The sequence below is a fragment of the Papio anubis genome, chromosome 18, assembly GCF_008728515.1.
Source record: "Papio anubis isolate 15944 chromosome 18, Panubis1.0, whole genome shotgun sequence".
Classification (NCBI taxonomy): domain Eukaryota; kingdom Metazoa; phylum Chordata; class Mammalia; order Primates; family Cercopithecidae; genus Papio; species Papio anubis.
The window spans coordinates 45,623,274-45,650,915 of record NC_044993.1 but is presented as its reverse complement, the minus strand read 5'-3'; the positions used below and the strand labels follow the sequence as shown (position 1 = coordinate 45,650,915).

Genomic DNA, 27,642 nt, shown 5'->3' with positions numbered 1-27,642 from the left:
AGATGACTAGAGCAGGGAGTGAGGAGGTGGAGAAGGTGATCAGAAGCCGAAGCTGGGAGGCCTGGAATGCCTGGCTGCAAAACTCAGCCATTCCCCTGGAAGCCATGCAAGTGAACAGCAAGAAGCAGAGTGGGACACCAGGGTGCAGTAGGGATTGCCGGAACTGGAGGGCAGAGACTCCGCCCCCAGGGCAGTCAGTGTTCTGCACCCCCCACCCACCTACCCCACCCCCAACCCCCGCCCCATGACCACTCCAGGAGGCAAACTCAGTATCTCAGAACGTCTGCTTTCAAGGGTAGCTGGAGTCCAGATTCCTTTTTTTATTTTTGGTGGAGACAGGATCTCACTCTGCCGCCCAGGTTGACGGGCAGCAACACATAGCTCACTGTATTCTCAACTCCTGGGCTCAAGCAGTCCTCCTGCCTCAGCCTCCCAAAGTGCTGGGATTACAGTGTGAGCCACGGCACCCGGCCTGAGTCCAGATTTTTATATGAAATCACTTGATTTTAATGTTGCCAACATGTTCAACACCATGTAAGCCAAACAAATCACATTCACAGGCTGGCACCTCTAAGCTTTGCAGCATGTTAGCGTCACCTGAGGAGATTTAAAAAATCTCAGGGCCCTTGGCCGGGCCAGGCGCGGTGACTCATGCCTGTAATCTCAGCAGTTTGGGAGGCCAAGGTGGGAGGATCACCTGAGGTCAGGAGTTCGAGACCAGCCTGGACAACATGGTGAAATCCTGTGTCTACTAGAAATAAAAAAATTAGCCAGGCGTGGTGGCGGGCACCTGTGATCCCAGCTACTTGGGAGGCTGAGGCACGAGAATGGCTTGAACCCGGGAGGTGGAGGTTGCAGTGACCCAAGATCATGGCACTGTACTCCAGCCTGGGCGACAGAGCTAAACTCAAGACTCAACAAAACAAAACAAATCAAAAAATCCCAGGGCCCAGGTTGCACATAATACCAATTTAAAATGTCGGGGGGGGGGTGGGGCCGGGTGCCGTGGCTCACGCCTGTAATCCCAGCACTTTGGGAGGCCGAGGCAGACGGATCACAAGGTCAGGAGATTGAGACCATCCTGGCTAACATGGTACAACCCCGTCTCTACTAAAAAAAAAAAAAAATTAGCCGTGGCACGTGCCTATAGTCCCAGCTACTCGGGAGGCTGAGGCAGGAGAATAGCTGGAACCCGGGAGGCAGAGGTTGCAATAAGCTGAGAGCGTGCCACTGCACTCCAGCCCGGGCGACAGAGCGAGACTCTGTCTCAAAAAAAAAAAGTGTCTGGGGTGGCTGGGCCGGTGGCTCATGCCTGTAATCCTACCACTCTGGGAGGCCAAGGTGGGCAGATCACGAGGTCAGGAGCTTGAGACCAGCCTGACCAACATGGTGAAACCCCGTCTCTACTAAAAATACAAAAATTAGCCAGGTGTGGTGGCACGCGCCTGTAGTCCCAGCTACTCAGGAGGCTGAGGCAGGAGAATCACTTGAACCTGGGAGGCGGAGATTGCAGTGAACCAAGATTGTGCCACTGCACTGCAACCTGGGTGACAGAGTGAGACTCCATCTCAAAAAAAAAAAAAAGTCTGGGGTGGAAGGCAGCCATCAGAATATTTAAATGATTCCTCAGGTGATTCCAATATGCAGCAGTTTGAGAACCACTACCAGAGACTATGTCCTTTCAGTTGCCAGGCACAGCCATGGGAAGCCATGGGAAGTTTTAGAACAGAAGAGGAGCCTACTTTGGAGTTTAAGGAAAATCAGTCCTTAGGAGAATAGAATGTAATCTTGTGTGAAAAGGGTCCGGAAGCCCCAAGGGCAGTGGCAGGATCCTGCTAGGGTGACGGTCATCCGCCATCCCAGTTTGCTCAAGACTGGGGTGTCTCCTGGGACACGGAACCTGCAGTGCTAAAACCAGGAAAGTCCTGGGCAAACAGGGATGCTTGGTCACGCTAGAGTCTCCTGATGTAGTTCTGTTTTCCCAGATTTCTGGGGAGACTAATGCCACAGACTCCCCATTCCAGAAATTCCTAAGAAAAGGCTGTCCATCTCCCTGGGGTACATTCACCTGAGTCTCTGAGCCCTGGCAGGCCCATCTCTTCTTCACCCAGCAGAGAGATCCTGGCCTATGGAATATAATTTAGCAGTAAAAAGGAACAAACTGGCTGGGCGCAGTGGCTCACGCCTGTAATCCCAGCACTTTGGGAGGCCGAGGCGGGAGGATCACGAGGTCAGAAGATCGAGACCACCCTGGCTAACACGGTGAAACCCCGTCTCTACTAAAAATACAAAAAATTAGCCGGGTGTGCTGGCGGGCGCCAGTAGTCCCAGCTACTCGGGAGGCTGTGGCAGGAGAATGGCGTGAACCCAGGAGGCGGAGCTTGCAGTGAGCCGAGATTGCGCCTCTGCACTCCAGTCTGGGTGACAGAGCGAGACTCCGTCCCCCCTCCCAAAAACAAACAAATAAAACAAACAAAAAAAAAGGAACAAACTACTGATCCACACAAGAATCTAGATGACCCTCAAGAATATTAGCCTGAGTGAAAGAAAACAGATGCGTAAGAGTTACATACTGCTTAATTCTATTTACATTAAGTTCCAGAACAGGTTCACCCAATCTGTTATTTTAAAACAATCAGGCCAGGTGTGGTGGCTCACGCCTATAATCCTAGCACTTTGGGAGGCAGAGGCAGGTGGATCGCTGGAGCCCAGGAGTTCAAGACCAGCCTGGGCAATATGGTGAGACCCCCGTCTCTGCAAAACATACCAAAAAAAAAAAATTAGTGAGCTGTGAATATGCCACTGTACTCCAATACTGGACAGCAGATCAAGGCCCTGTCTTATAAAAAAGTCAGAATAGTGGTTGACTCTGGGGAGTTGGAGATGAGAAGGGGGCAATAGCTCACTGCAACATTTCAAGTTTTTGTAGAGATGAGGTCTCACTATGTTGCCCAGGATGGTCTTAAACTTCTACACTCAAATGATCTTCCTGCCTTGGCCTCTTAGTGAGCCACCACACCTGGCACTACGCTTTTGTTAAAATTCACTGAATCATGCAGTTAACACCTATGCATTTTACTATATGGATATTTTACATCAAAGGGGGGGGAAAACTATGAATGAATACTGGGCTCTAGTTAACAATGTGCATGCAGGCCGGGCGCAGTGGCTCACACCTGTAATCCCAGCACTTTGCAAGGCCCATGCAGGTGGATCACCTGAGGTCAGGAGTTCAAGACCAGCCTGACCAACATGGTGAAACACTGTCTCTACTAAAAATACAAAATTAGCTGGGTGTGGTGGCAGGTGCCTATAATCCCAGCTACTTGGGAGGCTGAGGCAGGAAAATCACTTGAACCCGGGAGGCACTGGTTGCAGTGAGCAGAGATTGCACCTCTGCACTCCACCCTGGGCGACAGAGTGAGACTCTGTCACAAAAAAAAAAAAAAAAAAACCGGGAACAAAACCTAAGTCTGATTATGCTTTTCTGCTCAGAACCCTCCATGATACCCAGAGGAAAAGCCAAGTCCTGACACTGGCCTCGGAGCAGGGCGACCATAAGTTCTGCTGGCCCAGCTTCTGCCTGTCTTCTGAAGGGTGTGATTAGTACTGCCCTTGTTTTCATTCTCCCAGTGTGAAGGATAGATTAAGTGCTTGCTTGCCCTGCCTGCCAGGCCCAGCCGACCTGAACTCACTCCCCGGCCCCTCCCTCCCTCCGCTCCAGCCACACTGGCTCTCCTTCACCCTGGCCATTCCCTCTGCCTGGAATGCTCTTCCCCAGATACTTGCAAGGCTCTCTCCCTCACCTCCTTCCATCTTTTCTTCAGCCTTTGCCTTAGTGAGGCCCCCGCCTTGACCCAGCTTAAAATCACACCCTACTCTTTCCCCATCTCCCGTGCTGTGCTTTCTTTTTCCAGAGCACTCTAACTTCCTGCTTAGGATATAACTGCCTGAAGGCAGATGCCATGAGGGCAGGGATTTTTTTTTTCTTTTTCTGTGTTTTTTTTTTGAGACAGAATCTCACTCACCCAGGCTAGAGTGCAAGTGGTACAGTCTAGGCTCACTGCAACCTCCGCCTCCCGGGTTCAAGTGATTCTCCCATCTCAGCCTCCCTACGTAGCTGCGATTATAGGCGCCCACTACCACGCCTGGCTAATTTTATTGTATTTTTAGCAGACGCGGGGTTTCACCATGTTGGCCTGGCTGGTTTTGGACTCCTGACCTCAGGTGATCCGCCCACCTCAGCCTCCCAGAGTGCTCAGCCTCCCAAAGTGCTTGGCCTCCAAAAGTGCTAGCCACCATGCCTGGCCATTTATTCTTGTGCTCTTTATGCTGCATCCGCAGGTTCTACAACAGTGCCCAGCAAACAGTAAGCACACAGTAAGTACCTATTGCTATGAATAAAGGGAATCCTCTGCCCTCCTGGGGCTTCCAGGCTGGTGCTGAAGACCCAAGCAGACACGGACCATTACAAAGCAACAGCCACCACTCCACGTCGCAGCAGAGGAGGGGTGAGGGGCTGAGGGAAGGCAGAAGAGACACCCCAGAAGCTGAGGCTTGAAAACTGCATTGGCATCTGCCAGGTGAAGAGGGGATGGGAGGGGCTTTCCTGGTGGGGCAGCCAGTGTGAGCAAAACCCAAGGGGTGAGAGACAGCAGCAGGCATCTAGGGGCTGTGAGCAGTTCAGAGAGTGGCTGCAGGTGTGGGTACGCAGCAGGCTGTGGGCTCCATTCTGCAGGTAGTGAGGACAGGAAGGTTCTAACTGGGGCAGTGGCATGGACAGATTTGGGTTTCTGGAAGATTGCCCAGCTACTGGGTGGAGCATGGATTGGAGGTGGGCAAGAGGGAGGCAGGGAACCCCACCAGGAGGCTATCAGTTTTGTTGGCACCTAGTAAAGCAGTGTTGCCCTGAAGAAAGGGGCTAACTGGAAAATTACTTAAGACAGAGACCCTACAGGACATGGTGGTTCCTGGAAGGTGACTCTGACTCCTGGTGTCACCATTTTGGCTGACTCCTGGGATGGTAGGAATAGGTTGTGGGGAGGATGAGGCTTGGGTCTCTGGGATATCCCAATGGAGATGTGATGCAGCCATTTGGCTCCTGGAGTCTGGAGGTCGGGGCGGAACTTAGAGTCCGAGAATGAGGAACTGTTGATTCAAAGGGCAGGTGGGACCTAGCAGGGAGAGTGTGCACAAAGAGAAGCAAGGCCAGGGCAAGAGACAGTTCCCAGACCAGGAAGAGGGGAGTGGCCAAGGACGGATGAGTGCTCAGAGGGGAGGAGTCAGTGAGCCCCAGAGGTGGGGCCCGAGTGCCAGAAGTAGAAGGATTTCCACAAAGAGAGTGTGGACTTGGGGAGGAGGAGGGAAGGGGACAGCAAGGTGATAAATAAGGGCTGTGGCTCTGGAAGACATAGCTTTTTAAATTTACCATGTTCACTATTTTTGTTAAGATACAGTCATGCAAGCTGGAGTGCAGTGACACAATCATATCTTACTGCAGCCTCAACCTCCTGGGCTCAAGCAAAACTCCCACCTCAGCCTCCCAAAGTGCTGGGATTCCAGGTGTGAGCCACCATATCCAGCCAAACTGGCTTTTTTTTTTTTTTTTTTTTTGGTTGAGATGGACTCTCGCTCTGTTGCCCAGGCAACCTCTGCCTCCCAGGTTCAAGTGATTCTCCTGCCTCAACCTCCCGAGTAGCTGGGACTACAGGCATGCACCACCATGGCTGGGTAATTTTTGTATTTTTAGTAGAGACAGGGTTTCGCCATGTTAGCCAGGCTGGTCTCGAATTCCTGACCTCAAGTGATCCACCTGCCTCGGCCTCCCAAAGTGCTGGGATTACAGGCGTGAGCCACCATGCCAAGCCCAAACTGGCTTTTAAACCAGGTCAAAGAATGGGTCACTGAGAGGGTGGGGGCATGCCTGGGCTCAGGACAGTTTCCTAGACCCCGTGACCAGGAGAGGGACAAGAATAGGGGAGACTCAAACGTTAGCTTCTCAAGGCTGCTCAGAAATGGACACCCCATCTGGGACCAGGCTTCTGTCCCCAGCCTCAGGGACATGAGAGTCTCTGGTATCCTCATCTGTAAAATGGGGCAATAGGACAAAACCTGCCATTTGTTGAGCACTTATTACGTCCCAGGCCAAGGGCTGTCTCTCCATGTGTGGCCTAATTTAACTCTCAGAATACTCTCACCAGGCTGATGTCACTATTATCTGCTTTTTTTTTTTGAGACGGAGTCTCCCTCTGTTGCTCTCCTGAGTAGCTGAGATTACAGGCGCCCACAAACACGCCCAAGTAATTTTTCTATTTTTAGTGGAGATGGGGTTTCACCATGTTGATTAGGCCGGTTTTGAACTCCTGACCTCAGTAATCCAACCGCCTCAGCCTTCCAAAGTGCTAGGATTACAGGTGTGAGCCACCGTGCCCGGCCTTTTATCTCCATTTTATAGATGAGAAAACAGTGGCACAGAAAGGTTCAGTCACTTGCTCAAGGTCATACAACAAATGAATGCAGATGCTGAGATTCAAACCCGGAACCTGAATTCTGAGCTTCAACACTGCACCACTAACCCACACAAGGGACTTTCCTATCTACAGAACACTCTTCTCCCTCGGGAGTGGTTGAGGGGAGTCATGAGGTGGCCACACACACAGCAAACAGCCGACATTACCATGAAGAATGGCCCTCCAAAGAAGTCCACATCCGAATCCCCAGAATCTGTGCATGTGTTGCTTTATATGGCACATGGGCTTTTGCAGGTGTGATGAAACTAAGGATCTTGAGATAGGAAGAGTGTTCTAGATTATTCAAGTGGGTCCAGTGTCATCACAGGATCCTTGGAGGAGGGAGGCAGGAGAGTTAGAGAAGATATGACAATGGAGAGAGATTGGAAGATGCTACACTGATTTGAGATGAGGGAGGGGCCACAAGCCAAGGAATGCAGGTGGCCTCCAGAAGCCAGAAAAGCAAAGAAAGAGATTCTCCTCTGGAGGGAACTACTGCTGAAACCTTGACTTTAATCCAGTGAGACTAACTTTGGACTTCTCCAGAACTATAAGAGAATCAAGGTCTGTGGCTTTTTTTTTTTTTTTTTTTTTTTTTGAGATGGAGTCTTGCTCCGTCACCCAGGCTGGAGTGCAGTGGCGCAATCTCGGCTCACTGCAACCTCCTGAATTCAAGCAATTCTCCTGTCTCAGCTTTCCGAGTAGCAGGGATTACAGGTGCCCGCCACCATCCCCAGCTAATTTTTGTATTTTTAGTAGAGATGGGTTTCACCTTGTTGGTCAGGCTGGTCTCGAACTCCTGACCTCAGGTGATCCACCCACCTCAGCCTCCCAAGGTGCTGGGATTATAGGCATGAGCCACCGTGCCTGGCTAATGTCTGTGGCTTTAAGCCCCTATATGTGTGGCAATTTGTTAACAGCAGCGATAAGAAACAGTTATACTACATTGCAGCAAGCCTGGCTTCCTTGGACAGTGCTGGCTCCACCATCGCCACTGCAGCTGCTGTGGGAAGCATCCTTACATTTCCTTTGTTTGTTTAGACAGGGTCTTGCTTTGTTGCCCAGAGTGGAGCGCAGTGGTGCAATCATCACTCACTGCAGCCTCGACTTCCAGGGCTCAAGCAATCTTCCCACCTCAGCCTCCCAAAAAGCTTGGACTACAGGCGCACACCAGTATGCCTGGCTAATTTTTTCATTTTTTTGTCTCGCTATGTTGCTCAAGCTGGTCTCAAACTCCTGGCCTCAAGCAGTCCTCCCACCTGTGCCTCCCAAAGGCCTGGGATTACAGGTGTGAGCCACCACACCTAGCCTACAGTTTTTAAAGCCTCTTTAAAGTTTCAGTTTGGTCCTCTCTGAACCTCAGTATCTTTCTTCATTAAAAACAAAAATAGGGCCAGTATACATGACCCTGCAGGCACAGAGTGAGAGGGCCTTATATTACTTGAAGGTTCCCACAAACCCTTGGGGCAGATGAGGCCTAGTTATTGTTCCCATTGCTCAGATGAACAAACTAATGCTGAGAGTAGAAACAGCCTGCCTACAGCCACTCAGGGAGTAACAGAGCCAGGACTTGAACCAGGGCTTCTGACTTGAGTTCTAGCACAGAGGTTCATGTGTCAGAGCCCAGCTCGCATGCCACCTCCTCAGAGAAGCCTGCCTGGAAAACCCCAGGCCATTCATGTATTCATGAAGCAGCTGCTGGGACTGCGCTGTTCCCAGTGTTGTGTGGGGCCCCCTCAGAGCCCACAGCCTCGTAGACAAGACACACACACACAAACCACGGGTCCCAGAACAGCCTGATAAATGCTGAAACAAGGAGAGGTTGCTAAAGCTCAAAAAAGGGGAAACTCACTGAGCCTGGAGTCAGGGAAGGCTTCTCAGAGGAGATGGTGATTGAGATGGGGATAAGTTAGACCCAACCAGAAGTGTGGACAGGCATCCCGGGTGGAGGAGTGGCTTCCTCAGGGCAGGGAATGGGTTGGTCATCCCAGGCCCCCAAGCCCTCTGGGCCTCTGTGTTATTATGTATGAAATGTGAACAGGCCGGGCGCAATGGCTCGCACCTGTAATCCGAACGCTTTAGGAGGCCAAGGCAGGAGGAACACTTGAGCCCAGGAGTTTAAGACCAGCCTGGGCAATGTAGCGAGATCCCATGTCTACAAAAAATAAAATTAGCGGGCTGGGCGTGGTGGCTCATGCCTGTAATCACAGCACTTTGGGAGGCCGAGGCAGGTAAATCACCTGTGGTCAGGAGTTTGAGACCAGCCTGGCCAACATGGCAAAACCCAGTGTCTACTAAAAATATAAAAATTAGCTGGGCGTGGTGGCAGGCGCCTCTAATCACAGCTACTCAGGAGGCTGAGGCAGGAGACTTGCTTGAACCCAGGAGGCAGAGTTTGCAGTGAGCCAAGATTGTGCCATTGCACTCCAGCCTAGGCAACAAGAGCGAAACTCTCTAAAAAAAAATAGTGATAATTAAACAAAGAAATAAAATTAGCTGGGTGTGGTGGCACACACCTGTGGTCCTGGCTACTTGGGAGGCTGAGGTGGGACGTCAAGGCTACAGTGAGCCATGATTGCACCACTGCACTCCTGCCTGGGCAACAGAGCAAGTCTGTGTCTCAAAAAAAAAAAAAAAAAAGAATCATGGCCTAGCTACCCAGAGTTTTGATAACTATTAGGCCCAGGTGAGGGCTGAGCAAGAAGAGACATCCTGGGCCTCCTCCCAGAGGAAGAGGTGAAGGTCGGGAGATAGGGCAGACCCGGGAAGTACTGGGAGGCAAGGTCCTGGCTCAAGCCCCCACCACACACTGCCTTGCGGTGGGACTACAGGAAGGTCCTCTCAGAGCCTCAGTGACCCCATCTGAGCAATGGAGCATGAGACAAAACTGTCTCCAAAGACCCTCCCCAGCCCTGACGGGGAAATGACATGACACAAAATTACAAAAGGGTCTTTATTTGTAAAAAGCCAAAGGGGCCCCTGGGGCAACGGGACAGGCAGGCCGGCTTCTCAGGGGTCGGGGGCATTTGGGCAGATGCGCTTGAGTGGGGGGGCGCCCTCCGAGTCCTCTGTGTCACCCTGGGCTGCCTCAGGGACAGGTGGCACTGGCTCAAAGACGGGGTAAGCTTCGGGGGCCTGGAGAGGAAGGGTGGACAGGCGTGAGCTCCACCGAACCCAGGCGTCCAGCCTCCGAGCCTCTACCTTCTCCAAAGCCTCTACTCCCCTCCCCTCCTGGGCCCAGGAGGCAAGCCCAGGGCCAGATGCTCAGGACGCAGAGGAAGCAGGCACCAAAAACAACAACGACAGTGACACGGTGTGGAGGAACGAACCTGATACTTGATATTTCTGAAAATGCATCGAGGTAGCTTCGTGAGAAACGTCAGAGGTTTACGAGGGATTTTCTTACGCTAATTTTACAGTTATTTTTTGAAAATGCATGGAGGAGCACCATGATTTTGTCAGGCTTTATTTATTTATTTTTGAGAAGGAGTCTCGCTCTGTCACCCAGACTGGAGTGCAGTGGCGCGATCTCGGCTCACTGCAGCCTCCACCTCCCAGGTTCAAGCAATTCTCCTGCCTCAGCCTCCCGAGTAGCTGGGACTACAGGCACGTGCCACCACGCCCGGCTAATTTTTTGTGTTTTTAGTAGAGACGGGGTTTCACCGTGTTAGCCAGGATGGTCTCGATCTCCTGACCTCATGATCCACCCGCCTCGGCCTCCCAAAGTGCTGGGATTACAGGCATGAGCCACCACGCCCGGCTTTGTCAGGCTTTTAATGGTCTCAAATCAGCCCTGATCCAGCCCTTAGCACTTTGTCTCTGAAACACCCTTTCTTTTTCAGTCCCAAGAACCCAGCCCCTAAACCTTCAGCTCGGTCCCAGGTCTGCCTCTCCTCCAGGGCCTCAGGATGCAGGCTCCAAGCCTTCGGCTGCCCCAGATCCCCCATTCCCTCCAAGACCCAGGAGTCTAGCCTTCTGGCCTCTCTCACCTCAGCTTCCAGCAGTTCTGGAACAGGTTCCTCCTTGGTCAGCATTGGGGGTTCGTCGGTGCTGCCAGCAGTTATGCCCCCGGGATCTGGAACGTCAAGGTAACAAACATCCCCTAAACAGCCACTCTGTGCCAGCAGCACAGACAGTGGGGGAAACAGACGGTCACAGGCCCCAGTCACAGAAGGCAGAGGGCCACGGGAGCAGAGAGGACAGAGCAGGAACCTGGCTGTGCCCTAGGAAGCAGAGGAGGGAACACTGACGTGGGAGCTCAAGGGTGAGTGGGTCTTGATGCGGTGGACAGACAGGAAAGTACGACATGTGAGGCAGAGGGAATGTGTGCTAAGTTGCCACAGAATCCGGGCTTGGACTGCCTCGGTTCAAATCCTGACCTTGGGCCAGCTACTTAATTTCCACGGGCCTCAGTTTCCCCATCTGTAAAATGGGGATAATGATAGTAATTACCTCATGGGGCTGTTGTGAGGGTCAGATGAGCAGATGCAGGTAAAGCACAGTGGTTGGCACACAGTAAGTGCTCAATAAATGCTTGCTACCGTTTTTATAATAGCAAAGGTATACAAGTGCTTGGCACTATCTAGACCCAGACCCAGCCCACAGTCCCACATCAGGATGTTCTTTTTGTTTGTTTGTTTGTTTGTTTTTGTTTTTGAGATGGAGTCTCACTGTGTCACCTAGGCTGGAGTGCAGTAGCGCGATCTCGGCTCACTGCAGCCTCCGCCTCCCAGGTTCAAGCAATTCTCCTGCCTCAGCCTCCCTAATAGATGGGATTACAGGTGTGTGCCACCATGTCCGGCTAATTTTTTGTATTTTTAGTAGAGACAGGGTTTCACATTCTGGGAGGCTGAGGGAGGAGGATCACTTGAGCCCAGGAGTTTGAGACCAGCCTGGGCAACATAGTAAGACCCTATCTCTATAAAAAATAACAACACTAATTAGCTGAGCGTGGTGATGCATGCCTGTAGTCCCAGCTACTCAGGAGGCTGACTGAGCCCAGGAATCCAAGGCTGCAGTGAGCCATGATCACGCCACTGCATTCCAGCCTGAGCGACAGAGTGAGACCTTGTCTCCAAAACAAAAAAGCAAAGCTTAAAAAATATTAAGGAAAAAGTTGTTCTGGCAGCTGTGTCGGGGTGACTAGAAGAGACCAGCTGGAACCAAAAATGGGTGAGAGATGGGAAGGCCAGGGACAAGGCAGGGCCTGGGAGGAAGAGGTGCCAACCAGACGGGTTTGACTGCATGGAAGAAAGCAGAGCTGGCTGGGCACAGTGGCTCAAGCCTGTAATGCCAGCATTTTGGGAGGCCAAGGCAGGTAGATCACGAGGTCAGGAGTTCAAGACCAGCCTGTCCAACATGGTGAAACCCCATCTCTACTAAAAATACAAAAATTAGCCAGGTGTGGTGATGTGTACCTGTAATCCCAGCTACTCGGGAGGCTGAGGCAGGAGAATTGCTTGAACTTGGGAGGCGGAGGTTGCAGTGAGTGAGATCGTGCCACTGCACTCCAGCCTGGGCGACACATTGAGACTCTGTCTCAAAGGGGGAAAAGAAAAAATGCAGAGCTGAGGAGGACCCAGGCCCAAGATGCTGGCTCACTGGCTGAGTTACTTCTCTGGGTCTCAGTTTCCTCATCTATAAATAGGGATCATAACAAGATCATCACCCTTATAAGGTTGTAGTGAAAATTAAATGCGAAAAAAACATATAAAGTGTTGGCAGGGCACGGTGGCTCACACCTGTAATCCTAGCACTTTGGAAGGCGGAGGCGGGCAGATCACTTAAAGTCGGGAGTTCGAGACCAGCCTGGCCAACATGGTGAAACCCTGTCTCTACTAAAAATACAAAATTAGTGAGGCATGGTGGCGCATGCCTGTAATCTCAGCTACTCGGGAGGCTGAGGCGGGAGAATCACTTGAACCTGGGAGGCAGAGGTTGTGGTGAGCTGAGATTGTGCCATTGCACTCCAGCCTGGGCAACAAGAATGAAACTCCATCTCAAAAACAAACAAACACAAACAAAAAAACAAAAATTAGCTGGGTGTGGGGGCATGCCTGTAATCCCAGCTACTTGGGAGGCTGAGGCAGAAGAATCGCTTGAACCTGGGAGGCAGAGGTTGCAGTGAGCTGATATCACACCACTGCAGTCTAGCCTGGGCAACAGAGCAAGACTCCATCTCAAAAAAAAAAAAAAAAAAAAAAAAAAAAGGCTGGGCATGGTGGCTCATGCCTGTAGTCCCAGCACTTTGGGAGGCCGAGGTGGGCGGACCACCTGAGGTCAGGAGTTCGAGGCTGGCAAAACATGGCGAAACCCCATCTCTACTAAAAGTACAAAACTAGCCGAGCATGGTGGTTCATGCCTATATTCCCAGCTACCCAGGAGGCTGAGGCAGGAGAACTGCCTGAACCTGGGAGGTGAAGGTTGCAGTGAGCCAAAATTGTGCCATTGCACTCTAGCCTGGGCAAGAGTGAAACTCTCTCAAAGGAAAAAAGAAAAGAAAAAAACCCAACCATGTAAAGTGTTTACCAGGGTGCCTGGCACACAGTAAGAGCTCAATAAATACTGTTGTTATTCCTGTTATTATTAATCACCCCTATGACTATCACTATTATTTATTCACTCAACAGATATTTACTGCGCACCTACTCTGTGTCCCATATTATTCTGAGAATACAGTAGTGAACAAGATCACATAGGGCCAAGCACAGTGACTTACGCCTATAATCCCAGCACCGTGGGAGGCTGAGACAGGAGGATCATTTCAGGCCAGGAGTTCGAAACCAACCTTGGCAACATAGCGAGACCCTATCTCTACAAAAAATTTAAGAGTTAGCTGGGTGTGGTGGCACACACCTGTAGTCCCCAGCTACTTGGGAGGCTGGGGCCAGAGGATCCCTTGAGCCCAGGAGCTTGAGGCTGCAGTGAGCTATGATTGCACCAGTGCACTCCAGCCTGGGTGACAGAGAACTTCTCTCTAAAAAAAGAAAGGGGGGGGGGGGGGGGAATGGGTGTGATGGCTCACACCTGTAATCCCAGCACTTTGGGAGGCTGAAGATGGAGGATCGCTTGAGTGAGTGAGTTTGAGACCAGCCTGGGCAACATGGTGAAACCTTGCCTCTACAAAAAATACAAATGGCATATGCCTGTGGTCCAAGCTACTTGGGAGGCTGAGGCGGGAGGATCGCTTGAGCCCAGGAAGTTCAAGGCTGCAGTGAGCTATGATCACACCACTGCACCACTCCAGCCTAGGTGACACAGTGAGACCCTGTCTCAAAAAAAAAAAAAAAGGATTAATATGGGCCCAACATTCAGGAAACTGACATGAGAGTGAGGAGAAAGATAAACTAGTAAAAAATTAATTTACATGAAAGTCTCAGACAGTGATATGTCATCTATAGATCCTAAGAGACCAGAGGAATGAGACAGCAGCTACAGAGAGATTCTGCAGGAGTCGGAAGGCACCTTGAGGAAGGTGCACAAGATGGGGAGCAGGTATAGGGATAAGCTGGTAGGTTAGACTCTGGAGAAGACAGGACTTAGAGGAGAGGGCTCCTGGGAGGTACCTGGTCCTACCTCTCTCTTGGCCCAGCCGTGGGGGCTGAGCCTCCTCAGGGACCCCTTCTGGGGGTCCGGCAGGTGACACAGGGCGGCTGGGCTGGGGGGTGCCCCCAGGACTGGGCTCTGTGCCCTTTTGCAGGGAACCTTCCGAATGGAAACTCTGGTTGCTGTTCTCATCTGTGGGAGCAAGAGCCGAGATGGTTGGCCTGAGATCCCTAATACACTCCTTCAGTCCCCACAGCCCTCCGCATTTCAGGATCCCTACCTACCATTGAGATCCAGCAGGATGAGAGGGCCACCCCCTCGGGGACTGGCGCCCCTGCCCCGACGTTCCCGGCCACGGGATCTCTCTGCCCCGCCACCTGCCCGCCTTCGCTCCTGGGGGTTAGAGGATTAGGGTCAGAGCTCTTGGAAAGCCCCACCATACACCTAAGGAAACTGAGGCACGGAGAAGCAAAAGGGCTCGAACTCAGGGTGTGGAACAGAAAAGAGGGAAAAAGGGGAGGAGCTGCTAATGATGGTTCCCATCTTTCTGTTCTGCTGCATCTGAGGTATCTGGGAGCTGGAGGTAGAGGTCAGGGTGGGGAGGAGCTTGCCTGAGGTTGCACAGATGCAGGGCCTTGTGGGAATGGGGGTTGCTTACCTCCTCCTGGGGGTCCACCACTGGCACCCACTTGAAGATACGAAGGGAAGTGTCGCCCACAGTCACCCATCGCTTCTCCCTGTGGGAGGGTGGGGGACTGGGTCAGAGAGGCCTGAGGGGAGACCCACCCCCCCAGGAGCCGGACACATCGGGGGGTACCTGGAGAGGTTGGGGAGGCACAGGAGGGTAGCAACAGTTTTGCTAATGGGGCATAGTTACATGGAGAAAGAGAGCCCTGCAAACCCCAGGGCACAGGCGGTGGGTGCCTGAGGATATGATTTGGGCCCTGGCTCTGCGGACCCCTGGGGCACACACGGGGGGCGTGGCTATGGTCCTGGCCCGGGATCAGAGACCTGCAGATCTCGGGGCACACTTGCAGAAGGAGTGTCAAAGCTTTAGGGGGCGGGGCACAAACGGGGGCTCCCGCTCTGGGAGGGCACGACTGGGGACTACGCTTTGTAGACCCCCAGGAGTAGCCAGGGGAACGGGGACAGAGCCCTGTGGATCCAGGGCAAAGCTAGTAGGCGGGGATACAGCGAACACCGGGGCCCAGAGCTGGCGAGGGCAGCTTAGACGCCTTAGGTGGTGGTGGTCCCGCCGTGTCCCGTCCCTGGCCCCCGGGCAGCGCTCACCATCTCCGGACCTTCTCGATGGTCGCCATCACCTTCTTGATGTCATCCTTGGCCCGGCTCCGGGTCTCGGCCCGTACGGTCCGGCCGGCCATGCTGGCGGGGCTGGGGCCGGAGCCGAGCCCGCGGCGGGGCCGCCTCCCGTCCGGCGGGCTCAGGCTCGGCGCCAGGCCCGGGCGCCGCGCTCTCGGCCTGCCGTCCCCCCGGGAGTTGGCCGCGCCCTCTCTCGTCCCCAACGCCTCCGCGAGTCCCCGCCCCGTTTCCTGCCGCCGTGCCCCGCCCCGGCCCGTCCCCGGAGCGGCCCGGTGGCGCGGGCGGCCAGAGCCCAGGCCTGGAAGCCCGGCCGGCCCCGCCCCGACCCGGGCCCGCCCCCTCGGAGCGCCTGGACGCGCAGCGCCCCCTGCCCGCCGTCGAGAGCGGGAGTTGGGTACTGCTCTGCGGCCGGACGCGCGAGGCAGGGCCGAGGCGGTGCGTTCAGACCACGTGGGCGCGGGGTGCTCGAGAGGGTCTGTGTCCTGGGGTGCGTGCGCCGCGGTGGGTGTCCGCGAAACGCTGTGTGTGGAGTGCGTGCGTGTGTCCGCCCTCGCCAGGCTCTCGGTCTACACCGCCCAACACTCATTCATCCATTCATTCAACAGTCCTGTTAACTGAGCGCCAATTACGCGCCAGGCGCTGCGAATACGAGTAGGTCTCTACCCACCAGAATGGCTAAAGTGAAAAAGACCGCACCATGTGGAGGCGAGAAAGTAGAGCGACTGAACCTCTCTTGTATTTCTGGGGGAGTGTAAATTGGTAGAGACGTTTTGAGAACTGGCAGTTTTCTAGTGAAGCCGAACATATGCCACCTCTGTGATCCAGCAATTCCACTCCTAGGCTGTCAACACCCAGCAGAAATGTGTAGGTGTGAGCACCAAGAGGGTGCATGGGAACGTTCAGAGCCCTTTCATAACAGCCCCAAACTGGAAATAACCCATCAACAGAATGGAAAATGAATGATGCCCTACTCATTACCATGCACATAGACACAGCAACGGGAGTGACATGCCCGGCTACACCCAGCAACATAGACAAGTCGCATGACGAAATCTTGAGTGACAGAAGCCAAATACAACAGTACATACTAGATGGTTCCAGGTGTATTACGTTCAGAACCAGACAAAACTAATTTAAAGTGCACCAAAGTCAAGATAGTGGTCGCCCTTAGGATTGGGAGGGGATGAGGGGAGAGCTTCTGGGAGCTGATCCAGTTCTGTTGTGTGATCCGGTGCTGGTTCCCTGGGCATATGTACTCTGTGAAAATCCATCACATGACTTAAATAAAATGTGCATTACTTAAAGAAAGTGAGTGTGTCTTGGTTGACTTTATTTGAGGCTGGCTTGTCAGCAGATAAGACCATGTCAAAATTTGTGCTGCTGTGTGTGTGTGTGTGTGTTTCAAGACGTGCCTGTTGTGTCTGTGAGTTTGGGCGTGACCATGTCCCGAGGTTAAGGGTATAAGGGGTTAGGAGCATGGTTAGGACAGCATTTTTTGAGCCAAGCTGCTTAGGTAAAATCCCAGCTGCGCCACACCCAACTGTATTACCCTGAACAAGTCACTTCTCTCTATTCCGCATCTATAACATAGGAATTAGTTAATGTGTGTATAGCTCTTAGAACAGTTCCCAGCACATGGTAAATGCCCAATAACTATTTACGGTCAATGCACATGTGATTGTGGGCCCTACTAATGGTCTGGCTCAATTCCATCTACTGTGCCCTCTCCAGTTAAACTCTTTCTTCCTTTATTCCAGCATTGTCTGCTCACGGCAACACACCCACTCACACGCACACGCACACACACACGCACGCGCACATGCATGCACACGCGCACACCTGCACCCTCACACCACATCCACTCGCACACACGCACGCTCATACGCACACACATCCGCACGCATGCACGCACGCAGACACACGCACGCGCACGCACACACACGGGCCTCCTCCCAGTCTTCACTCACAAACCGCATTAGCTGCTATTGTCTATGGGCTTCCCCGACAGACCGCGAGCCCCTCGGGGGGGCCAGAAACCAAGTATGATCATCCCTATGTGCCTTCCTTTCAGTCTACACCAGGTTAATGGGGTTGATGCGTGGGTGTGACTTCCTGTCCAGGTCTCTGAAGCTTGTTCTTCTGGGGGACGTGTGTGTGTGATTCTGTTACTAGGCCTCCTAAGGAGAGGAGAGCAGTGTATCTGTCTCCCTTCTGGTGGTTGTGACAATGAGATTGGAAGCCATCTAAGATATGCCAGGAGATGTATGTCTGGACAAGCGTGCCCCGAGCCTGACGGCCCCTATCGTGGCCTCTCTCGCAGGCCGCGCCCCAGACTAGAGAGAGGGCCTGCGCATTCCTGTCCTGCCAGTCCGGCTGTTCCCTCTCCTGTCTCCTCACCTTTCCCACCAAAGCAGCCCCTGCCTCAAGTCCAAGCCTGAGCCCACGGCAGGACACTGGGCTGCCTTCCAGGCGCTGACACCCCCGCCCTGAGGTCCTGTCCACCCGGCGGACAACTTGCCTCCCAGCTCGGGCCCCTTCCCCTACTAGGCCCCACGGGCGAGGAACTGAGCTCAGGGCCAAGGAATCCTGTCTGAAAAGGGGGGGTAGGGTGAAATGTTTGGGGTCTGGGCTCTGATTGGCTGCGCCCGGGCCACGCCCCCAGCCCTTTCCCCTTTCTCCCCCTTCCAAAGGGGGGCGTGGAGGGAGCCGGGATCAGCCAGGGGCCAGCATGAGCCGGAGGGAGGGAAATCTGGGTAAGGGGCTGAGGGACCGGACGCCGGGTCGCTGAGGGCCGCAGGAGTCAGAGGGGTTGGGAGCTGGGGGTCTGGGTCTCCGCCACCCCCGGGGCCGGGAGGGGAGCGGCCTTGACGGGGAAGAGCAGGGCTCCGGTGTCAGGTAACGAGCGAGCGGGTGAGTTGTGAGAAACGACAGGCGCTAGGGTTTAGAGGAGGCCTGGGGCTGAGGTTTCAGGGACTTGGGCTCAGGACTTAGATCAACGGTTCGAGTACACTCATGGGGAGGACTGGGGTCGGGGCTGGGGCAGGACCCCTGCGTCCACTGAGTCTCGGGAAAGAATCAGAGCTGGGGACTGGAGGAAGGGGTAGAGTAAGGAAAGGCAGTCTTGGAGTCACAGGAAGTAGTAAGTGACAACAGGAGACGAAAGTCTGGGCTGCTGAGGATCGCGACTGGTGCTGGGAAACTGGCGCGGGGTGGGGGCGGGGCGGGGCACCGGGTCACTACATTCCCCAGCGCGCATCTGGAGCGCGCTGTGCGTTTCGGGAAATGGAGTCTCTCCCGGGGCGCCAGACACTGGCTCTTTCGGACCTTGATTCGCTGACTAGCCAGGCCAGCGCCTCGCACGGAAGGGGCATCAGGGAGAGAAATGGAAATGGACGTCAGTCTCCCTATCTGTAAAACAGGCCTTCAAGGCACCTTCCGATGTGAAGTTCTGTGCTTCGATAATGTCGAAGTCCACTAGCAGTCACTGAGTTGGAAATATGTAAGCCCTGTCCTCAAAGGGCTCTCAGGCTAAGGCAGATATACACAGAAAAGCCATTAAAAGAGCTACCCTGGAACTCATGCAAATGGCCTTAAGTCAAAGGAAGGAGTTCGTTTACAAAGGAGGAGTGATTTTGGAGGCTGCACTGTGGAGGCAGTACAGTCATGCACTGCATAACAACATTTGGTCAACAGGTGGACCGTACAGACAGTGGAGGTCCCACAAGATTATATTCACTTTTAGCCTGGGCAACATGGTGAAACCCTGTCTCTACAAAAAATACAAAAATTAACTGGGCGTGCTGGCACATGCCTATAGTCCCAGCTACACAGGAGACTGAAGCGGGAGGATCACTTGAGCTCAGGAGGTCGAGGCTGCAGTGAGCCAAGATTGCACCACTGCACCCCATCCTGGGTGAAAGAGCGAGACTCTGTCTTTCTCTCTCTCTCTCCCTGTGTGTGTATATATATTGATATATGTGTGTATATATAATTTTCTGTATATATAATATATATAATTATATATATTTATATATATATGTGTGTGTGTATGTATGTATTTGTTCGTTTGTGTTGAGATGAAGTCTAGCTCTGTTGCCCAGGCTGGAGTGCAGTGGCGCACCCTCAGCTCACTACAACCTCCACCTCCGGGGTTCAAGCGCTTCTCCTGTCTCAGCCTCCTGAGTACCTGGAATTACAGGTGCATGCCACCATGTCCAGCTAATTTTTTTTTTTTTGAGATGGAGTCTTGCTCTGTCGCCAGGCTGGAGTGCAGTGGCCTCGGCTCACTGCAACCTCTGCCTCCTGGGTTCAAGCGAGTCTCCTGCCTCAGCCTCCCAAGTAGCTGGGACTACAGGCACGTGCCACCAAGTCCAGCTAATTTTTTTTTTTTGTATTTTTAGTAGAGACGGGGTTTCACCATGTTGGCCAGGATGGTCTTGATCTCTTGACCTCGTGATCCGCCTGCCTCAGCCTCCCAAAGTGCTCGGATTACAGGCGTGAACCACTGCACCCAGCCATTTTTTTTCTTTTTTCTTTTTTTTTTTTGAGACAAAGTCTCGGTCTGTCACCCAGGCTGGAGGGCAGTGACCCGATCTCAGCTCACTGCAACCTCCGCCTCCCAGGTTCAAGCGATTCTCATGCCTTAGCCTCCCCGGTAGCTGGGATTACAGGCACCCGCCACCATGCCTGACTAATTTTTGTATTTTTAGTAGAGACAAGGTTTCACTACACGGTCTCAAACTCCTGACTTCGCGTGATCCGCCCACCTCATCCTCCCAAAGTGCTGGGATTACAGGCATGAGCCACTGAGCCCAATGCCTGGCTAATTTTTGTATTTTTAGTAGAAACAGGGTTTCACCATGTTGGCCAGGCTGGTCTCGAACTCCTGACCTCAAGTGATCTGCCCACCTCGGCCTCCCAAAGTGCTGGGATTACAGGCGTGAGGCACCCCGCCCAACCGATATATATTATATATAATAAAATACATACATATATATTTATTTTAACTGTAGCTTTTCTATGTTTTTATTTATTTATTTAGAGATAGGGTCTTACTCCGTTGCCCAGGCTGGAGTGCAGTGGCACACTCACAGTTCACTGCAGCCTCAACCTCCCGGGGTTCAAGTGATCCTGTCATCTCAGCCTCTCAAGTAGCTGGGACTACCTGCATGTGCCACTATGCCTAGCTTATTTTTGTATTTTTTGTAAAGATGGAGTTTCACTATATTGCCCAGGCTGGTCCCAAACTCCTGGGCTCAAACAATCTGCCTGCCTTGGCCTGCCAAAGTGCTGAGATTACAGACATCAGCAATCTCATCCGGCCCTTTTCTATGTTAAAATACACAAATACCACTGTGTTCCAGTTGCCTGCTGCACCATAACATGCTGTCCAGGTCTGCAGCCTAGGAGCAATCGACTAACACCACATAGCCTGGGCGTGTAGCAGGCTGTACCACCTAGTTTTGTGTAAATACACTCTATGATGTTTGCACCACGATGAAATCGCCTAAGGATGCATTTCTCAGAATGTATCCCCATTGTTAAGCAAGGCATGACTGTCTTTGAATTTGGCTTTAATAGGATTTCAACAGTGGTTTGGGGACAGGCAATACATTTCAGGTAGACCACCTGCTTGACAAAGATCTGGTGCCTCATTTTCCCTCAGTTGGAATGGGCCAGACCCTGATGGGGTCAGGAATGAAGAGCCAGCCTGGGAGAGGTGATCAATGAGCAGGAGTTTGGGCCATCCTCATTCCTTCCCCCTTTCCCACCAGAAGACCCCCAGGCTGATTCCTCAGTCTCACTTCTTCCCCACTTGGAGGCCAAGATCCGTCAGACACACAGCCTTGCGCACCTCCTCACCAAATACGCTGAGCAGCTGCTCCAGGAATATGTGAGTGGCAATGGGGGTTGGGGTGCCGGGGGCCAGGGGAATGGGAGCAGACATCACAGAGGTCCTCGATCACCCATTCTCTCAACCTCATTTTCCAGCTGTGGAAATCAGGGCTCCTGAGAGGGACAGCAACTTGCCCCTGGCCACACAGCAAATTGGAAGAGGACCCTGTCTGTGACCCAGATGCCACTCTGTCCTCTCCAGCTTGGAGACACCCTCCTCAGTGCTTTGTTTTTGAGACGAGGCCTCACTCTGTCGCCCAGGCTGGAGTGCAGTGGTGCCATTATGGCTCACTGCAGCCTCAACCTCCTGGGCTCAAGCAATCCCCACCATGCCTGGGTAATTTTTTCATTATTTTGTAGAGGCAGGGTGTTGCTATATTGCCCAGGCTGGTCTTGAACTCCTGGGCTCAAGTGACTTTGGTGCTTTAAGTCAGAGGTAGCCAGGTAGCCTGGGGCAGTGAGGAGAACTCTGATCTGTATCTCAGAAAACCGAGGTTCTAGGCTCTGTGTGACCTTGACACCTCCCCTCCATGGGCCTTGGACTCTCCCCAACAGTAAAAGGAGGCAGCTAAACAAGATTAACTGTGAACTCTCCCATCTGGGATATTCAGGGAAGCCAAGAAGAGGTTCCAATCTGGAGCAACAATTATCCCAAGAGGGCACTTTTACAGAAGACAGGGATCTGCTGACATCTTTAGTTGGACAGAGGACCCTGGCCAAGGAAGGAAGATAATTCCCTAAATTACCCTCGTGTAGTGAAAGGAGGGTATAGCTTTGAATCACACTGTAGGTCTGCCAACTTGTTAACTGTGAGCTTGGGCAGTAACAATAACATTAAAAATAATAATGTAACAACTATGACAGCGGATAGTGGGAGGATAGTGGCATAATAGAACTAGCTTTGGGCTGGGTACATTGGCTCATGCCTGTAATCCCAGTGCTTTAGGAGGCTGAGGCAGGAGGATTGTTTGAGCTCAGGAGTTTGAGACCAGCCTGGGTAACACAGTGAGCCCTCATCTCTTAAAAAAAAAAAAAGAAAGAAAAGAAAAAGAAAAAAATAGCCAGGCATGGTGGTGCATGCCTGTGGTTCCATCTACTCAGGAGGCTGAGTGGGGAGGATTGCTTGAGCCCTGGAGGCTGTGTGATCAAACCATCGCTCTCCACCCTTGACGACAGTGTGAGACCCCATCTATTTAAAACAAACAAAACTAACTTTGTACTGCTATGAACTTTGGTTCAAATTCCAGCTCTGCCACTTCCTAGGGTAAGTCACTATAGTCACTGTATGTCCAGCCCGACTTTTCTTTTCTTTTTTTGAAGCGGAGTTTCGCTCTTGTGGCCCAGGTTGGAGTGCAATGGTGAGATCTCAGTTCACTGCAACCTCCTCCCCCCAGGTTCAAGGGATTCTTCTGCCTTAGCCTCCCGAGTAGCTGGGATTATAGTCACCCACCACCACATCTGGCTAATTTTTGTATTTTTAGAGATGGGGTTTCACCATGTTGGCCAGGTGGGTCTTGAACTCCTGACTTCAGGTGATCTGCCCACGTCGGCCTCCCAAAGTGCCTGGATCACAGGTGTGAGTCACCATGCCCAACCCCACCTTTATCTTTCATTTGTTCATTCATATGATGTTGATTCATTGAACCCCTGCTCAATGCAGGTACAGAGGTTGAGGAGGATAGGGAAGGGAATGAAGCCCCCTTGGCCTCTGGACTATCTTATGTGATTTCCATGAAGACAGGACAGGAAGCTCCCCCATTCATTGTACAGATGAGAAGACTGAGGCTCAGAGAAGGGAAGTGGTTTTGCCCCAAACTGCACAGCTAGTAAGTGGTGAAGATAGGATTGGACCTCTGGTCTGTAAGGTAACTTTAACAAAAGAGCTGACATTTTTATTGAACTCTTCCTGGGGCCAGGCCCTGTCTTGAACACTTGACATGGTCATAACTGCCTTATGACGTTGCTGCTGTTATTAGGTCCTGTTTATTTATTTATTGAGACAGGGTCTGACTCTCACCCAGGCTGGAGGGCAGTGGTGCCATCATAGCTCACTGAAGCCTTGACCTCCTGGGCTCAAGCAATCCTCCCACCTCAGCCTCAGCCTCCGGACTAGCTGGGACTACAGACATGCGCCACCACACCCGCTATTTCTTTTTTATTTTATTTATTTATTTTTAGAGCTGGGGTCTTGCTATGTTGCCTAGGCTGGTCTCGAACCCCTGGGCTCAAGTGATTCTCCCACCTTGGCCTCCCAAAGTGCTGACCTAAACTGGCCCAGCCTGGGTCCAGTTTAGCGGGGAAGAAACAGGCATTGGTGTCAAGCGCATGCCACTTTGTTTTGCTCTAAACAGAGCAGCTCTGTTAGGAAGGATTATCATCTGCAAGATGAGGAAACTGAGGCCCCCAGAGAGCGGGTTGGAGAACCCAGTTAACAGCCCCCAGCCCGTGCTCCGGGGCCCCGCTGACCCGCCGGCCGTGTCTCCGCAGGTGCAGCTCCAGGGAGACCCCTTCGGGCTGCCCAGCTTCTCACCGCCGCGGCTGCCGGTGGCCGGCCTGAGCGCCCCGGCTCCGAGTCACGCCGGGCTGCCGGTGCACGAGCGGCTGCGGCTGGACGCGGCGGCGCTGGCCGCGCTGCCCCCGCTGCTGGACGTAGTTCGCCGCCGCCAGGCCGAGCTGAACCCGCGCGCGCAGCGCCTGCTGCGCCGCCTGGAGGACGCGGCACGCCAGGCCCGGGCCCTGGGCGCCGCCGTAGAGGCCTTGCTGGCCGCGTTGGGCGCCGCCAATCGCGGGCCCCGGGCCGAGCCCCCCACCGCCACCGCCTCTGCCGCCTCCGCCGCCGGGGTCTTCCCCGCCAAGGTGCTGGGACTCCGCGTGTGCGGCCTCTACCGCGAGTGGCTGAGCCGCACTGAGGGCGACCTGGGCCAGCTGCTGGCCGGGGGCCCGGCCTGAGCGCGGCGGGGCAGCTCGCGCAGCCTCCCTCCTCTGGGCTCCGTTTCTCTCTCTGCTTCTTTGTCTTTCTCGGCTGCTTTCGGTGTCTGTCTGCTCTTAACTGTCTCCGTTGCCTTGGCCTTCTTTGCTTTTTGTGGGAGAGAAGGGAGGGGAGGGGCAGGGTCTCAGTCTGTCGCCCAGGCTGGAGTGCAGTGGCACGATCCCAGCACTGCAACCTCAACCTCCTGGGCTCAAGCCATCCTCTCGCCTCAGCCTCCCCAGCAGCTGGTACTACAGGCACACGCCACCACAGCCGGCTAATTTTTTATTTTATTTTTTGTAGAGACGAAGTTTCGCCATGTTGCCCAGGCTGATCTTGAACCCCTGGGCTCAAGCGATCCTCCCGCTTCAGCCTCCCTAAGTGCTTGGATTGCAGGCGTGAGCCACTGTCCCGGCCTCTCTTTGCTTTGCCTGTCCCCTTCTCTTAACTCTTGGGCCCTCCACGTCTGCATGGTAACTCCGTCTGGGTCTACCGTTTTCTCGCTCTCCCTCTTTCCTTGGGCCTGCCTCAGTTCCCTTTGGCCTCCCCCTTTACCCAGCTCTTGGGAGGTCTCTGTTTTTCTCCATCCCCACTTCCTGCCTCCCCGTGGCCCCCTGTGAGCTCATGTGTACATCTCAGCCTCATCTCAAGGAGGTGACACCTTGTCTCCCTGTCCCTGTCTGGCCGTCTCTCTGTGCTTCCCTGGCCAGGGGCGTGCCTGCTGGTCCTGTTGGGGGAAGGCGACTCCGCATCTCAGCCACCTTCCTCAGGCTCACTCCACCCACATCCCCAGTCTCCCACACCCCATCCCTTTGGGCCTCAGCCCTGTCCCTTTGATGTCTTCCTTTCCTTCAGCCCCTCTGCCCTGTCCCTGCACACCTCCACTGCCTCCTACCAGATGTGGGGAGACAAAACAAGCAACATCTTAAAAGAGTTTTATTTCTGAAAATAAATTAATTTTTGTAAATAAAATGTTTAAAAATAAAAATGAAACTAAAGTTACCTGCATATATAGTTGTTGAAAATGGGGAGATAGCTTTAGGGAGAAAAGGACCACTGGGGTGCAGGCTGGTCACCCAGACATGCCCAAGAAGCACAGCAGTATAAATAGGAGGCTGACAGCCCCCGTCCAGTGGTGTCCTCTGCCAGCCCAGAACAGGAAGTGGATGTGTCCTAACAGGAAACAGATGTGATGCAGTCCTTAGTTCTTCAAGAATTGGGCTTCCGTGGATCAGGAAGTGAAGCCACTGAGGATGAGAAGTGGAAGAGTAGCCCCAGACAGACAGGCCAACGAGGGGAGCCAAAGAGCTTCAGCAGGAAGAAGGAAGCCTGTCTGCTTAGAAAGGCAGGATCTTCATAAAGGGAATGAGGTAGAGACAGGAAGGCAGTCCTGGCCGTCCCAAAATTACAAAAAGGGGAAGGTCTTGGGGAGAGCCTAGGAAGGGGACCAACTGTCCTCTCCCTGTAGAGTGACAGGTGAAGCCTCTTTGGAGAGGTGCATCTTTCCAACCAGGAAGTAGACACCCAGTACCACTAGATGGGTAACCCATGGAATGGTGTTCATGGAGATTGACCCAGACCTGGAAGGCAGGCCAGAGGACCTGGGCCAGAAGGCCCTGAAATAAGGAATTGAGGCCTGGCTCCCAGGAAATATTCCCAGACATGGCACCCAAGCCCCATCTGCTAGACAAGGTTTATCTCTTTTTCTAGCCCACAAGCAAGGCAGAAAAGAGGCCATTGTGAAAGAGGAAGTGCTGCAGCCTCTAACAGGAAGTCCTACCCCTCTATGCTGGGTACTTGGCCTTGAGCAGAGCCAAGTCCCTCACAGCTCGGTCTGTCCAGTGGCCATATTCCCGGGTCACCACGTAGCCTCGACATTTCCTCTCGAAGGCCGAGGCCCCAAAGGCGACAAGCCCTAGAGTATCCTCTTCTGGGGGCATTGGCAGCCCCAAAGCTGTCATGATGGCGGCCATGTTGCCCAGCAGGCCTTGGGCCCTGAGTCTTGCAGTCCCAAGCTGAGCCAGCAGGATGGGACTGCCAGGGTTCAGGTCGCTCTGGTCGTCCTTCACAAGCTGGAGGTGCTGGGTCAAGGCCAGGAAGGCCCCCTGGGCAAGGCTCAGCCTTTCCCCGTCATCTAGGGCGCGCCAGGTCTTGAAGAAGGCAGTGGCAGGAGGCAGGCTGCTGAGCTGGAGCTCAGGGGCCGAGAAGCCAGGGTCACTAAAGGGGCTACCCTGGTACTGGAGCTGCAGGAGAGACAGAGAGAGACAGGAGTGAGGGGACGGGAGCGGTGCCTGGGACTCTGAATTCACGCCTGCCCACTGAGACTGGCTTCTTCCCAGGAGTCGTCATTTGCTGCGTCTCAGGGAGCTGCTGGGATGTCCTGACACAGGGCAAGGGCCCTAGGAGGCTCAGGTGTGTCATCCTCTGCATGCTAGCTGTGCAACGTGGAGTCACAAGCTTCAGAAATTCCCACCTGGCAGTGTTAATATGAAGATTATAGGAAATAATATAAATAAAGCCCTTAGCAGGCCGGGCACGGTGGCTCACAGCTGTAATCCCGGCACCTTGGGAGGCCGAGGTGGGCAGATCACTTCAGGTCAGGAGTTCGAGACCAGCCTGGTTAACATGCCGAAACCCTGTCTCTAATAAAAATACAAAAATTAGCCAGCTGTGGCAATGCATGCCTGCTGTGCCAGCTACTCGGGAGGCTGAGGCACGAGAATCGCTTGAACCCAGGAGGCAGAGGTGGCAGTCAGCTGAGATTGTACCACTGTACTCCAGCCTGGACGACAGAGTGAAACTCTAAAAAAAAAAAACCACTTAGCACAGAGTCTAATATACAATACAGTATCTGATATAAAATAAGGGTATGATAAGCCATCATTAATTAATAATATATTCATATTAATATCAATCGATGAACACTATGATTACATTATTTACTGAAATATTTTCTTTTCTTTTATTATTTATTTATTTATTTTGACACAGAGTTTTACTCTTGTTGCCCAGGCTGGAATGTAATGGCACAATCTTGGCTTACTACAACCTCTGCCTCCCAAGTTCAAGCGATTCTCCCGCCTCAGCCCCCCAAGTAGCTGTGATTACAGGCACACGCCACACCACACCTGGCTAATTTTGTATTTTTAGTAGAGACCGGGTTTTACTATGTTGGTCAGGCTGGTCTCGAACTCCTGACCTCAGGTGACACACCTGTTTCAGCTTCCCAAAGTGCTAGGATTATAGGCACGAGCCACTATGCCCTGCCTACTGTAATATTTTATTTTATTTTATTTTATTTTTTTTTTTTATTTTTTTTTTTTGAGACGGAGTCTCGCTCTGTCGCCCAGGCTGGAGTGCAGTGGCCGGATCTCAGCTCACTGCAAGCTCCGCCTCCCGGGTTCC

The 27,642-nt window shown here is 53.0% G+C and overlaps 3 protein-coding genes across 9 annotated transcripts in view; 1 reads left to right on the top strand and 2 right to left on the bottom strand.

Moving 5' to 3' along the window:
* Positions 1-16,415, bottom strand: part of BCL7C (BAF chromatin remodeling complex subunit BCL7C) — a 63,952-nt gene extending 47,537 nt beyond the window's left edge. For 3 of the 5 annotated variants that reach the window (XM_017953294.3, XM_031658302.1, XM_031658301.1), the window contains exons 1-5: positions 15,345-16,415; positions 14,713-14,791; positions 14,339-14,447; positions 14,085-14,246; positions 10,499-10,584 (exon numbers count right to left, since the gene is read on the bottom strand). In XM_017953294.3, the coding sequence (XP_017808783.2) occupies positions 10,499-10,584; positions 14,085-14,246; positions 14,339-14,447; positions 14,713-14,791; positions 15,345-15,436 (528 nt within the window). In that variant the 5' untranslated portion in view covers positions 15,437-16,415. Of the gene's footprint in view, positions 1-9,448; positions 9,645-9,683; positions 9,855-10,498; positions 10,585-14,084; positions 14,247-14,338; positions 14,448-14,712; positions 14,792-15,344 lie in introns of those variants that run through there. The other 2 variants (XM_003916781.4, XM_009196285.4) reach the window with 2 other exon arrangements.
* Positions 16,416-17,243: 828 nt separating this feature from the next.
* Positions 17,244-25,239, top strand: CTF1 (cardiotrophin 1). 3 transcript variants are annotated; one of them, XM_021931884.2, is made up of 3 exons: positions 17,244-17,414; positions 21,149-21,267; positions 23,757-25,239. In XM_021931884.2, exons 1-3 carry the CDS (start codon positions 17,366-17,368, stop codon positions 24,216-24,218), a joined length of 630 nt encoding a protein of 209 aa, XP_021787576.1. In that variant the 5' UTR covers positions 17,244-17,365; the 3' UTR covers positions 24,219-25,239. The 3 variants fall into 3 exon arrangements, with proteins under 3 accessions (XP_021787576.1, XP_003916831.1, XP_009194550.1); XM_003916782.3 differs by lacking the exon at positions 17,244-17,414 and adding an exon at positions 18,046-18,127; XM_009196286.2 differs by lacking the exon at positions 17,244-17,414 and adding an exon at positions 18,054-18,127 and having other exon boundaries at positions 21,152-21,267.
* Positions 25,240-25,976: 737 nt separating this feature from the next.
* Positions 25,977-27,642, bottom strand: part of LOC101023739 (cardiotrophin-2) — a 7,206-nt gene continuing 5,540 nt past the window's right edge. Inside the window, exon 3 of the mRNA XM_009196299.3 lies at positions 25,977-26,480. Coding sequence (XP_009194563.2) covers positions 26,022-26,480 — 459 coding nt within the window. The 3' untranslated portion in view covers positions 25,977-26,021. The remainder of the gene's footprint in view (positions 26,481-27,642) is intronic.

Bases quoted from the DNA above. Each gene is read 5' to 3' on its own strand.
- CTF1 (XM_021931884.2), top strand. From the start codon at position 17,366: ATGGGCTTCCCCGACAGACCGCGAGCCCCTCGGGGGGGCCAGAAACCA. The intron at 17,415-21,148 runs GTATGATCATCC...CTTTCCCACCAG, and splicing joins TCGGGGGGGCCAGAAACCAA to AAGACCCCCAGGCTGATTCC. The intron at 21,268-23,756 runs GTGAGTGGCAAT...GTGTCTCCGCAG, and splicing joins AGCAGCTGCTCCAGGAATAT to GTGCAGCTCCAGGGAGACCC.